The sequence below is a fragment of the Trachemys scripta genome, chromosome 13, assembly GCF_013100865.1.
Source record: "Trachemys scripta elegans isolate TJP31775 chromosome 13, CAS_Tse_1.0, whole genome shotgun sequence".
Classification (NCBI taxonomy): Eukaryota; Metazoa; Chordata; order Testudines; family Emydidae; genus Trachemys; species Trachemys scripta.
Genome location: NC_048310.1, coordinates 21,771,536 through 21,786,130, shown reverse-complemented (window position 1 = coordinate 21,786,130; position 14,595 = coordinate 21,771,536). Strand labels below are relative to the sequence as shown.

At 38.2% G+C, this 14,595-nt stretch overlaps 1 protein-coding gene across 2 annotated transcripts in view; it reads left to right on the top strand.

Moving 5' to 3' along the window:
- Positions 1-14,595, top strand: part of TDRD12 (tudor domain containing 12) — a 140,902-nt gene that overhangs the window by 10,740 nt on the left and 115,567 nt on the right. Inside the window, exons 7-14 of one of the 2 annotated variants that reach the window (XM_034788477.1) lie at positions 1,662-1,781; positions 2,968-3,023; positions 6,308-6,393; positions 8,311-8,509; positions 10,584-10,663; positions 12,688-12,764; positions 13,646-13,706; positions 14,453-14,557. In XM_034788477.1, the coding sequence (XP_034644368.1) occupies positions 1,662-1,781; positions 2,968-3,023; positions 6,308-6,393; positions 8,311-8,509; positions 10,584-10,663; positions 12,688-12,764; positions 13,646-13,706; positions 14,453-14,557 (784 nt within the window). The remainder of the gene's footprint in view (positions 1-1,661; positions 1,782-2,967; positions 3,024-6,307; positions 6,394-8,310; positions 8,510-10,583; positions 10,664-12,687; positions 12,765-13,645; positions 13,707-14,452; positions 14,558-14,595) is intronic. The other variant, XM_034788478.1, reaches the window with a different exon arrangement.

Sequence of the window (14,595 nt, the reverse complement as noted above, 5' to 3'; positions counted from 1 at the left end):
CCCACCCCAGAGCCCTAACCCTCAGCCGGAGCCCTCACCCCCCTCCCACACCCCAGCCCCAATTTCGTGAGCATTCATGGCCCGCCATACAATTTCCATACCCTTTTTGCCCTCAGGCCAAAAAGTTTGCCCACCCCTGCTATAGGGGCATATTGGGTAGACTTAAATCAAAGCAACGGAAATCACTGATTTTAATCATGATTTAAATTTAAAAAAGCAGGAAAGATTGATTTAAATCTAGATAGATGTGCAAACTACGGCGGCCCGCAGGACTGTCCTACCCGGCCCCTGAGCTTCTGGCCAGGGAGGCTAGCCCCTGGCCCCTCTCCTGCTGGCCCCCCCTTCCCCGCAGAGCCACACCGCTGCATGGGCAGTGCTCTGGGTGGCAGAGCAGCGCGCTCCCGCTGAGCAGAGCGGCAGCGTGTCTGGCTCTGGCATGGCAGCCAGACTTAAGTGGTAAGTGGGCCAGGGCTGGGGGGTTGTATAAGGGGTGGGGGCCCCGGGGGGCAGTCAGGGAGCAGGGGCCAGTTGAATGGGGTGGAGGTTCTGGGGGTGCGGGGAGGGTGGTCAGGGGATGGGGAACAAAGGGGGGTTGGATAGGTGTGGGGTCCCAGGGGGCTTGTCAGGGGGTGTGGATGGGGTTGGGGCAGTCAGGGGACTGGGAGCGGGGGGGTTGGATAGGGGGTAGGGTCCCAGGCGGCAGTTAGGGGTGGGGGGTCTCGGGAGGGGGCAGTTAGGGGACAAGGAGCGGGGGGGGGTTGCATGGGTTGGGGGTTCTGAGGGGGGGTGGGAAGTGGGAGGGGGCGGATGGGGGTGGGGGCCAGGCTGTTTGGGGAGGCACACCCTTCCCTACCCGGCCCTCCATCCAGTTTTGCAACCGCAATGTGGCCCTCGCGTCAAAACGTTTGCCCACCCCTGATCTAAACCATGTTTTGCATTTGGACTTTTGAGTTACTTCCTAAAGAAAAACTGAGTCTCATTGCTTGGTAACCATTAAAACCTATTGATTTGCAACTAAATAATAGCCTTTATACTGAATTTGGTGTTCCTTTTTCCTAACTAGATGGTTACGCTACATGTATACACATTTATTTGAGCAATTATATAACTTAACTTACATGTATTCAGATTCTTAATTTTTATTTCATATTGTTAGAAAATGGTGAATGGTGCATTTCCTATTTATTAGATAATTTTTTTATTTGTGATGTGTGTCAAGCTCTATTTGGAAGGAAATTCAATTAAAATGCACAAAAACATTTAATTTTTTTTTAATGAATAAAACTACCATAAATGTGCTGGATACAGAAGGAAAAATACTTACCAAAACATATTTTGCAATTAAATTTAATTTATTTATTAATCAAAGGAAGTATTATTTGTAGGTTTGTAAACTGAACTGATTATTTTTAGTTACTATGTCCCTTCAAGATTTTAGAACTAAGATCTTATCCTGTCACACACAGTTATTATTCTTAAACTGGAAGAAGAAAACAAGCTTTCCTGCTTTTTTCAACTGCCAATTGGTTTCTTAACACTGTGTTGCCAACTGCAGTGGGGTGGGACATGGGAGCGCTGGTGTGCCCTAGAATGTAGTGAATAGAGATTCGTATCAGGTTGCTACATCTAATTATGTTTAAAACTTTTTTTTCACTGTTAAGCATTCGGGTTGCAGTGGAAGCATTTATGCAACTCCCATATAGAGCGAAAAAGTTTAGACTGTACTGCACAAAGCCAGTCACTTTGCGTATAGATTTCTGTGAAGACGCTTCAGAAATAGTGTAAGTATGGCTTGAGAGAAATATAGTGTACTATAAGCAAAATTAGTAAATACATTTTCTAGTTAAATGCACAGCTTAATTGCGAAAAAAGAAGAAATTAATGTTTATAATCCACCTTTTGATGGTTTTTTTTTCCTCCTTAGTAGGGTCTTTGAGATTGCTATTGGATTTTGGCATTGCTATATATCTGTACCACTCATGCAGTGGCTGCTATTTTTTTCGGTTGCAAAGGACTGGATAGGATTCCTTTGTGAGAGAGCTTGCGGTTGAGTAGTAAAAACACCTCAGTTCCTGGTGGCCTTGGGCGTGATCATGTGCCCAAAGCTCTGAATGGCTGAAGTAGCACAGGTTAAGGTCCCTGCTTAGCAAATGATCAACAGCAGGAAACCAACTCAGTATAAAGTACTAACACAAGGCTGACCCAAGTGGTTTGTTTGTTTGTTTATTTTTTTGGTAGTATTCTGTTTGGTTTGGAAGAGGGAATATATGTAACTTAAGTTACATTATATGTGTATCAGATGTTATAATCGTTATAATGGGCCATCTGTATAGGAAGTGGGAGGTGATAAGGCATTCACGACTTAAATAAGGAGCTGTTAAATGGTGTACTTTTTTTATTTTTTTGGACCCTTAAATATTTTAACAAGGTTTCATGTTGCATTAAATTGTGGACTCTGTAGGAGACTTTTGTCATACCTGTTAAACATTATTTCACATGTTTATTTTATTAAAAGTAATTAATGTGCTCTTACCATTTAATTGCCTGTTCTGTTTTTTGGAGACTAATGTTCCTTCACTTTCTTTGAGGGTATAGACCAACGTGTTTTGTCTTTTACTAATATACAATCAGTGGACCATATTGTGTTCAGCAATTCTAAATCAGTAATGTGCAATTCCTCTTGATGGCAGGGCTGGAAAAAGTAGCTGTGATCAACTAGACTGAACTCATGCACAGTGTAGTAAACGTCTTAAAGTATTCCTATTATATTGTATCTAATCTGTTCTTTGTTTTTTTCTAGTGGTGGTGCTTCAACTGCCATCCTTGGTAGTATGCTATAATTGATATAGCTGTTAAAATATTTTTCATAATTTCATTCAAGTGTACTATCATATAAAATAGCGATGTGTGAAAAATCATCTGTTTTATGCTACAGTGATATAATCGATCTTGTTTATATCTTTCTAGACCTGCAAAGAGATGGGACAGTGCTGCTATTCAGTACTTTCAAAACCTTCTAAAAGGTAAAGAAAAATACAGTTACAACCAAGAATGTTGTGGAAAAGATGCAGAGAAATCAAAATGAACAGCTGGTTAACTTATTATAGGAAGTGTTACAATCTTGTCCAGTCTGCCTCTCTAGTTGGGCATCAGTCTGTTATAAAAGGACCCAAATCCTGGGCCCTGCATGCTTCTAAGCTCTGCTGGGTCTGGTTAGTGATTGGTTGCTGTTCCTAGCTCTAGGGGCCTGAGGCATACTTCTGGGTGCGATGCCCATTTCAACCCCTTTCTTGTGAAGTAGGACCTCGTAGTCTGGCTGCCTTAGACCCCAGAACCAGTGCCACAGCCTTCCTGAGCCCCCAGACACTTAGGCACATATCCCTAGAGTCCAACTGGTTATGGAAGCTCTGGTTTCTCAGTTAATCCCTTCAGGGACAACGTGACAGGAAGGCAAGGAACACAAGTTTAGCAAAGCAAGTTCTTAACACAGACACTTTACTCTTAACAAAGCACATGAGTTACAGATCTCTGGAAAATTAAGACAGTCCTGAATGTTGTCCCGTAGTCTCATCTCATCGCTACTGAGAGTCCTGAAGTCTGGTCTGTGTCCTTAGGCCTTGCAGCCCTATTGGTCTTCCCTTTGTATAGTATGGTCTGCTTGCATGTGGTGGTGGGCGTCCTATTTCTTAGCAATGCAGCCATCTTTTTAAACTTGCCCATGTGCTCCTGGCTGAGGAGCTGTAGCCCTTTTATTGAACTCATGGATAGGCTGGTAGTTGAGAGAGTTGATGGCCCTTAACGGTTCTCTTGTTAATCCTCTGCTAGGGTGTCCCACACCATAGCATGAGCACACGTTGACCAAACTAGGCTGACCTTGTCAGGATTAGACTGGTTTTCTGCACCACCTTGGTGTCATGTCATGACCCAATTTGGAGATTACAATGCAAAGTGAAGGTCGCAGTGAAGGTTACAATCCAAAATGGTGTTCACAGTGTGACACAGATGTATCCCCAGTCTGTCACTGGAAATACTACAAACCTAGTAATTGATGTGCCAGAAGAAGGCAATAATAAATGCCTAAAACACTCAAAAGTGGAGATTTTGATATCTACTAGTATAAATTAGGGCTGTTGATTAACTTAACTCACGCGATTAACGCAAAAAAAATCTCAAAACAAAATGAATCGTGTTTAATCGCGCTGTTAAACAGTAGAATACCAATTGAAATTTATTAAATAGTTTTGGATGCTTTTCTACATTTTCAAATATATATATTGATTTCAATTACAACACAGAATACAAAGTGTGAAGTGATCACTTTATTGTTATTATTAATATTATTTATTACAAATATTTGCATTGTAAAAATGATAAAGAAATAGTGTTTTTCAATTCACCTCATACAAGTACTATAATGCAATATCTTTATCATGAAAGTGCAACTTACAAATGTAGATTTTTTTTTTGTTATGTAACTGTACTCAAAAAAAACCAAAACAATGTAAAACTTTAGCGCGTACAAGTCCACTCAGTCCTACCTCTTGTTCGCTAAGACAAACAAGTTTGTTTACATTTAGAGGAGATAATGCTGCCTGCTTCTTATTTATAGTGTCACCTGAAAGTGAGACCAGGCATTTACATGGCACTTTTGTAGCTGGCATTGCAAGGAATTAATGTGCAAGATAAGCTAAACATTCTCATAGACTCATAGACTTTAAGGTCAGAAGGGACCAGTATGATCATCTAGTCTGACCTCCCGCATGATGCAGGCCACAAAAGCTGACCCACCCCCTTTCCCTTGACTCAGCTGTTGACGTCCCCATATCTTGTGATTAAGCACTTCAAGTCGCAGAGAATCCTCCAGCTAGCGACCCCCGCCCCATGCTGTGGAGGAAGGCGAAAAACCTCCAGGGCCTCTGCCAATCTACCCTGGAGGAAAATTCCTTCCCGACCCCAAATATGGTGATCAGTAGAACCCCGAGCATTCAGGCAAGATTCTCCAGCCAGACCCTCATTGACCATTGATACTGTTTATCAGCGATGGCATGCTGTTGATTAATTGACTAAAATCACGTTATCCCATCAAACTATTCCCTCATATGCCTCTTCATGCTTTCATGTCGCTTGGAATGGTGGTTGAAGCATGAAGGGACATGTGAATCTTTCAGAGTAACAGCCGTGTTAGTCTGTATCCGCAAAAAGAAGAACAGGAGTACTTGTGGCACCTTAGAGACTAACAAATTTATGTGAATCTTTAGCGCATCTGGCATGTAAATATCTTGCAATGCCAACTACAGATGTGCCATGCAAACACCTGGTGTCACTTTCAGGTAACGTTGTAAACAAGAAGGGGGCAGCATTATCTCCTGCAAATGTAAACAAACTTGTTTGTCTGAGCGATTGGCTGAAAAAGAAGTAGGATGGAGTGGACATGCAGGCTCTACAATTTTACATTGTTTTATTTTTGAGTGCAGTTGTTGTTTTGTACATAATTCTACATTTGTAAGTGCAACTTTCATGATAAAGAGATTGCACTACATTATTTGTATTAGGTGAATTGAAAAAACTATTTTTTTTGTTTTTTACTGTGCAAATATTTGTAATAAAAATAATATAAAGTGAGCACTGTACACTTTGTATTCTGTTGTAATTGAAATCAATATATTTGAAAATGTAGAAAACATTCAAAATTTTTAAATAAATGGTATTCTATTCTTTAACAGTGCGATTAATTTTTGTAATCGCTTGACAGCCGTAGTATAAATCATGGATTAGTTACAGTTGATACACAGTATTGGGCGAAGACCACTTTGAAGTTATTCAGGCTCTGAAAGGAAGTAAATTACGTGCAACAGCATCCTTGTGGGAAGATGGTTGTGCGTATAATAGAGATGTCAGCTGTGACTCCATTTTTAAGGTTACATTGAGATTTGCCTTGAGGGACTAAAATTTCTCTGTTCTAAACTTTATAGTACAGATTGTGATCCATCAATTATCTTATTTGGATACATGGACATATTTCTAATTAGTTTTAGTTTACAAAACTAGTATGAAATCAATTAATATATTGCAAAAACATGGCTGCAGTTGGGTATCAGTTGAAGTTTTTGACTCTGCTACGATATGGCAGTGCTTTGTCTTTAAATACGCCTATGTATACATCTTAATGAAATTGCTTTAATCCTAGTGTAGAAAGAAGCAATGAAAACATTGCAAGAAATCTATGATGGGGAATTAGTTGGTATTAAACATTTTTCCTCCTTTAATGTTGTGTTTTGGTGCTTCTGTTCTGTTTTATTACACTTAGGAACCACCCAGATTGAGGCAAAGTTATGTGCTATAGAAGATGACAATTTTGATGTTTATCTTTATGTAACAATAAAAGATGAAAAGGTAAAGTATCTTACACTTACAAATCCGTCCACCTGCAGATCTACGCTCATACAGTATTTTGAAAGTCACTGTGGTCACATTAGTATGTGATCAATTTATTGAGAATCAAGTTTTTTTAATTCTGGAAGAGCTACAGTAATAACTTCTGTCAGTTATTGTAAAAGCTAAAATTAAGGATTTAATGGGGCTTTTATTGTAAGTCCCTGGTGCTCATAGCTCCCTGAAAAGTTTTTCATTCTTTGTTCCAGTGCAAAAATCCTTCAGCCATTTTTTGTTTATAGGAGAGTGAATGAAGTGCACTTTTCAGCATTGTAAGAAATATTTTGTTTATCAGTTATGCTAAAAATGGTTCACTGGAGAAAAACACTTATAGTTTTGCTTGGAATAGTTTTGAATATGTAGCCTCTTTGTGGTTTTGTGTGTGTGGGACGGGGAAGGGAATACTTAACTTTTAAATAATAGTTCAAATGAGCATCTGCCTCTTTATGAATCAGAATGCATAGTTTCTGACCTGGCTTGATAGTTCATGGGGCTACTGCTGAAACAGACTGCAGGAGGGAAAATTGTAAATGTGTGATTGATATACACAAAGTGTTTCGATGTGATGTCTTTTTTGGGAGGCCAAACAGGTTCTTCTAAAATAAAACCTTGGCTCTCTGACTGTTTGCCCATTTTTTAGAAATTAACCTTTTTTTTTTTTAAGGTGCCTTTTGTGCTGCCTTTAGTGCTGTTTTTTTAATCATGCTTGTCATTTATAATGGGAGTGCATGATTTTCTGATTTTCTTAATATGGACATTTGGCTGTTCAAGGACAGCAATTTAGAAGGAATCCAAAATTCTGTTCATTACTATTGTGCTACTCAATAAATTACCTGAAACTCCAGCTTCTTAAAAAAAATTCCCAAGAACAACAAAGAACATATGCTCAGAAAAGAGTTTACCTAGCTGAGAATACTTCTCTCATTCACTTCAATGGGAATTGAGCGTTGTCAGTAACTGAGAGAATCAGTCTGCTGCTGTTTAGGTGTCTAAATATGAATGTCAGTATCTGAATTAGGTACCCATGTTGGAAAATGTTGGCCTTAAGTACTTTCCATGATGTCTGTTTTCACTTATTTTAGACTGCTAACTGTTATAGCTATTGCAAGTTTGTGGCTTAACTTAAGTCCACTGCTTTGCAACAGTAACCATCTGTGACAAGAGAGGTGAATTGGCTGTTTGGCAGATTCTCCTTAGTTTGCATATTCTTGCATGTGTTCATCATAATATTTGCTTACATTAGTGACCAAAATATATTTTTACTATTTTGGCTACCAAGGTAAAGCTGAATGAATGAGCTAGATTACATTCCCTCTTGTGCACTTTCAAATAATTGCTTGCTAATTTCCAACTAGTTATTACCTGTGCAATATCATTGAAGCCAATGGAGGCTGTGGTTGTCACTGATAATGACGTTTACAGACAACAGGGTTGCACAGACATAGTTTGGCCTGCCATTGCTATTAGTGATGTATGAGAAGGAAAGAAATCAGCTTGACTTTCCAGTCAGAGTGAGCTTTCAGGGCTCACAGAAGAAAACCATTGTATGTTGTCTGAGCACATTTGCTGCAGAATTTAGTAAGTGACAGTAAGCATGAACCCCATAATGTTATTTTTGCAAAGTCACTTTTCAGAGTAGAACTGCACTCTAAAGTGCCAACATACTAACTACTAGAAATGATTTTCCCTTTTTTTTTTTTTTTTTTGCTATTAAAAGGATATTCTGCTGAAAATGTCCACAAATAGACCTTTGTTCATTTTCATGGCTATGCTATGGCAGGCAAATCTTTAACTATATTCCAAATATACATTGTGAATTTTCAATTGATTACTTTTTTGTACTTTATCTTCATGTATAGGAAATGTGTTGTTTTGTAGATATGTGTTAATGATGATCTCGTTGCAAAGAACTTTGCTTGTTATGTGATGACTAAAGAAAACACAGTTAATTCTGCCAAAAATCAAAAGCCATGGTCCTCATTAAGTCTGAAGTCTTCTCCAGAGAAAGTGATCAGTCCTGCACTTGCTCTTTGGCCAATGTTAATGCAGGGGAAGGTACACAATAATCTTGAAACAAGTGAGTACAATGTATACTTACTCCTTCTGAAGCCCAGTATAGTTTCCAAAAAAGGGAGTGGGACATTAACTCAGCACTATATTGACATAAATTGTGTGTTGGTTGCACTGGGTGACATAATTTCTATTCCAAAAGCCACTCTTTTCACCTGAACACAACTCAGTCCCCTTGTTAAATCTAGTGAAATAGTAGCAGTCTTCTAGGTTTAAAAGTTTGCTGGATCTTGTTCCCGAGATCAGGAAATAGGCACTTTGTATTTCTAGTATAATGTGAGGTGTTCAGGTCTCTTTTTAGGCTATATGTGTCTACAGTCCAAAGACACTGTAGAATTTTAAGGAGCACAAGTAATAGAATGTTATATGAAATACATGCAGGGCCATCTGCTTAAAAAATGTGGAAGCTTGATAATACACAAAATTTACATAGCAAAAAATCCTTGGATAAGTGTCTTCAGCAGTACCTGTTCTTCCAACTTTAGCTTTTTCTTTCTGTCTGTCCCATTTCTCTGTCTGCCTTACCAGTTTCCAGCTTTCACTGTCTCTCCTCTTGTCTTTGTTACTAGTTCCACTGATTACCTTTGGAGGAGGAAGTCCTGGGACCTTGCTGAATTATACCATAAGTTCATTCATTCTTCTCTCTGCTCTCCTGAAACCATCATACTGTTCTATAATCCTATCCTGTGCTTCTGTTTCTTGCAGCTCTTCATCACTCTCAGCTTTCTGCGCAAACCTTCTTGTTTTCACTTTTAAGGCCCTTTGTGGCCTTTTGTTGCCAGAAACTGGGACTGGATGACAGGGGATGCATCACTCGATAAATTGCCTTGTTCTCTTCATTCCTTGTAAAGCATCTGGTACCAGCCACTGTCAGAAGATAGGATATTGGGCTAGATGTACCATTGGTCTGAGCCAGTATGGCCATTCTTATGTCCTACCTCATCTCTTATTTACAGTTGCAATGTTGATTTCTGCGTCAGCTCTGCTAGTCTTGATTGTGCCTAACCGTTGATTGCACTGAAATTGTTCACTACTAGTAGCAGCTAAATAACTTTAGAATTTTGTAATATTTTTAAAATAAAGGTTAATGTGTTCAAGTATTTATATTGTCAATATTACTATTGGCAGTTTAAGTCAAGAGGAGCTGTGGGAGCTCAGCTCTGTAAATATCAGACCCTCTAGAGCAGGGGTCAGCAACCTTCCGAATGCGGCCCATCAGAGTAATCTGCTGGTGGGCCGTGAGATATTTTGTTTACGTTGACCATCCGCAGGCACGGCCCCCCCGGAGTTCCCAGTAGCTGCGGTTCACTGTTCCCGGCCAATGGGAGCTGCGGGAAGTGGTGCAGTCCGCAGGGACATGCTGGCCACTGCTTCCAGCAACTCCCATTGGCCGGGAACAACGAACCGCGGCCACTGGGAGCTGCAGGGAGCCATGCCTGCAGACGGTCAATGTAAATAAAATGTCTTGCAGCCTGCCAGCAGGTTTCTCTGATGGGCCACGTGCCGAAGGTTGCCGACCCCTGCTCTAGAGTATGTCTACACTACAATTAAAAATCTGCATCTGGCCCTTTCCAGCTGACTTGGGGTCATGGGGCTCAGGCTACGGGGCAGTTTAATTGCAGTGAAGAGATTTGGGCTTGGAATGGAGCCCAGCCTGTAGGACTCTGTGAGGTAGGAGGGTCCTAAAGATTGGGCTGCAGCCTAAGCCCGGATATCTACATTGCAATTATACAGCTTGAGCCCCGTGAGCCCAAGTAAACTGGCCTGGGCCAGCCACAGGTTGTTAATTGCAGTGTAGACATAGTAGTCCAAAATTTTTAAAAGTGCATGCACTGCCATGTGGATACGATACAAGCTTTAGAAGTATGCACACTCTTCATAAAAGTAGCTAAACGTCTTAAGATTTTATACAATTAATTAGGAAATTTTGCTTTTCGAGGTTCTTTATAGCCCTGTTATATATCATGTATGATTTCATATACATATGGCGATTTTTAATAATAAAAACAAAAATATATTTTTGAGAGCTATTATAGTAGCTGTAGTTGTGGTTGTAAAGTATAATCATACGTGTCCTTTAGGTGGTGATGCTTCTAATTTTTTTCTTGAAAAGACATGCAGAAAAATTGCTGCACCTGCTCTTAATGGAAAAACTGAGTCTGTAAGTATTGCATACCCATCTTTCAAAAATAACTTGAAATTAAAATTTGCATAAAATGTGATGTTCAAAAGTGCTCTTTAATGTAAAGTTCATTTATTTCCTCTGCAGTTGCTTATATTAGTACTAAATTAAAGATAAATTGCATAAAATCATAGAAATGTAGGTCTGTAAAGGATCTCGAGTAGTCATCAAGTCCAGTCCTTGCTCGGTTGACAGCACCAAGTAAACTGAGACCATCCCTGACGTGTTAGTCCAACCTGTTTTTAAAAAGCCCCCAATGAGGGGGATTCCACAAACTCCCTTGGAAGCCTATTCCAGAGTTTAACTACTGCTATAGTTAGTTAGAAATTTTTTCCTAATATCCAACATAAATCTGCTTTGCTGCAGATTGAACCGTTACTACTTATCCTATTTTCAGTGGGCATGGAGAACAAGTGATCACTGTCCCCTTTGTAGCTTCCCTTAACATATCTGAAGATATTCATCAGGTCTTTCTCAGTCGTCTTTTCTCAAGAGTAAACATTCCTAGTATTCTTAATATTTCCTTATAGGTCAGGTATTCTAAACCTTTTACCATTTTGTTGCTTTCCTCTGGACTCTCTCCAATTTGTCCATAGCTTTCCTAAAGTGTGGCACCCAGAATTATACACTGTTTTCCAATGCTGAGTACAACTCTTGTGAATACCCTCCAGAATATTAGTCTTTTTTGCAGCTGCATCGCATTGTTGACTCATTCAATTTGTGATCTACTGTAACATCTAGATTCTTTTCAGTAGTACTACTGCCTAACCAGTTATTTCCCATTTTATAGTTATGCATTTGATTTTTCCCTTATGTGAAATACTTTGCACTTGTCTTTATTGAATTTCCTCTTGTTGAATTCAGAGCCTTTCTCCAATTTGTCAAGGTTGTTTTGAATTCTAATCCTACCCTCCAAAGTGTTTGCAACCTCTTGCAGCTTGGTGTCATCTGCAAATTTTATAAGCATACTCTCCATTCCATTATACAAATCATTAATGTAACACAGTGAAGAGTACAACACCTAATACAATTATTCAAGCTACTACTATATATTAATGTATCTCAAACCAACATTCACATTTTCCCCGAATCAGATTTCTTGGAGGGCTTGCTTCTTGAATCTTCATGTTTTACACTTGTCCAGAGAGGGGTCTCTAGGCTCATAGACTGTCACTTGAACTTCTGTTTGTATGTACATACACAGTCTGTTTCTTTGTTGCATGTGCAGCCATGAAGTTGTAGCTCACATTTGAAAATTTGATGTGAAATGGCAGTCAGGGGTAAGGAACAGAGTTAAAAGGATGCGAATTTATTTCTGTCAGAAAAACTTTTGCTTGCTACCCTGATAGGTAGCATATTACAGCACTTAATGCGTAATCAGTTTCACTGTTTCTTTATATAGTCAGTCTGTTTCCCTTGTTCTTTTGTGTGGGTCTTTCACACAGTATCATGGGAAAATACTTAAAAAATAGGAGAATTTGATTTTAAAGCCACAAAAATACTGAGGGGATTTGAGGACAGGCATCCCATTTTGTGAAGCCACCTGTACTTTGGGTGAGTATGTCCTTTTAAGGTTGGTGATGGTATGATAACGGATTAATTTCTAGATTTATTTGGTGTTTAAGCTTTTTTAACTGCAATAGTCTGAATGTCTGTCTTCTTAAAAGATCTTCAGTGTTCTGATAATGTTGGTGTGAATTATTAATCTGTTTGCATCTTCTCTTAATTCTGAAACAAAAATGAACTATTTTTGTTTTTTAAATCTATTGTTTGTTCTGTTCTATTCTTTCAAAAATGTGAAATTAACTTTGTCTCGTCTTACTGTGGCCGTTATTGGGGAATTGCAGCTTTTGTTTTTTTAGCTGGAAGTGGTTGTGGTCTTGCATTAGAAACAAAACCAATCTTATCATGCGTAATTTTTCACACGGAATAATGATTTTCTAAAGCACTCTTCCTCAGGGCAGTGACAACATATATATCTATTTTTTGTCTTGTTTTGTTAGACTGTCAGAGCAACTGTGGGTTTCTCTTTGAAGGAAAATATAAATATTTCTGCACAGCCTACTGTGCAGGTAAACAGGTATGATTCAAATATTCTTGTCTTTTTTTTTTTTTAACAGTTTTTGTATGTAACAATAATACAAATCCCAGAGTGTTTTCAGCCAATGTTTTGAGGCCATTAAAAGAGAACTTAGCTTTTTTGGGGATTTGTTGATGGGTGTGGTTCATAGTAAAACTAGTGGTTACATTTAAACAGAGAGAATTGAATGCAGTTTAGCTAGGCAAACATCAACTAAGTGTAAGTATTGGCATTTCACATCTATTAGATGAATTTTCAGTCTTTTGTAACAAAGTGTTTTTGTATACCTCTGTAAGTTCATGCAATAACTTTTATTCTAGTGCCTTAAATGAAAACATAATTAAAAAACAACTAAAGGAGATAAAGAACACAATGAAAAAAGTGGCTCTGTGAAGTATATTTTCCCCCTTATTCCTTTTTCCTTTTCCCTTTTAAATACATAGCAAGTGCATGAAAAGAAAGCTAAATGAGTGAATTAGGCAGTTGAAGCCAGACTCAGTCGGTTGTTTCCCTTTTTGAAATTTCAAAACCCCTTTTTCTTGGATTAAGTTTGATTTAGTTCTCTGTATCCTGAGAAATTAGCTATTGAGATTTGAGTGATGGTTCCCTTAACTGATTGTTATAGGTCAAAGGCAAGTATTAAATTCTGAACATCTTGATATATTAGTAACAACAATTTCTGTTTTCTTGTGAATTTCTGCAGCTCTTTAAAGGGAATTTAAAGTCTTTGCATACATGCTAGACATTTGAAATATTTCACAGCATACTAATGTGTATATATAATAATTTTAAGTGAAGTTAAAAACTGGTTGTGATGGTGTTTGGAAAAGGACATCATTGTTTCATAAATGTTGGATTTAATACTTGAACACTTTTTTCAGGCTCCTGCAGTTTTTGAATCCTGATTCTTTGAAAACTGATGATATTCAGTATGAACAGCAGGTACTTCTAAAACTTAACTTAATATTTTTATTGTATAAACTTCACTACTAAGCTCTTTATGGCCTTGTAATTACAAGTACATTGTTTGTTCTCAAATGAGTCCTATTTTAAAATATATTAAATACTTTCTTATAAAAAGTTTAGTAGGACCCAAGAATGGCATTATCATTAGACAAGATATGTATAATCATGCCCTCATATTCAGAACCTAATTGTTAGCATTTATCCTGGCATTCATAGTTAGCCCAGATTTTTAATATGTTGACAGTTTTTTTTAGTTCATGATCTAACAAAAACAACCATGCAAGTGCATTGAGTGTGCATGGTTAAGAAAAGGTGTGCAGATTTTTGGCAAATTATTAAAAAAAAAAAAAAAAAAAAAGGGGTTTTCAAAAATTGCCTCTGCACCTTCCAAGTTTCATTATGCATGCCACTGTCATCTCTCAGCTTTGAAACCATATACAAATGCAATACCTATTGGGGTAATGCAACTATTCAGCAGAACATTTAAGTCTGAACACATGAAAAAGGTATGCAGAGTCCCACTTTCTTTGGTGAGCTATACTAATGAGAATATGCAGAAGCACTTAAACTGGCAAGTAGCCTTTCTTACTCGTAATTCTACTAAAAATGTAAAATTTAAATAAAATGTACTCTTTGGCCACTTTTGTGGGGTAGCATATGAAATAATTTTTTATGACATATTTTTTTTGTTAGTGTTTTCTAAATGATGTGTGTACTTTCAGGAGTTTCAAAAGATTAATACAGCACAACCTCCCATTGTTCTCAGCAACAAAATAGAGCCAAGATCAGTTCTTGAAACAACACCACTTTTGGTAGATCTGAAAAAGGTAATATTAACATTTATTGTTTGATACCCTAAAATATT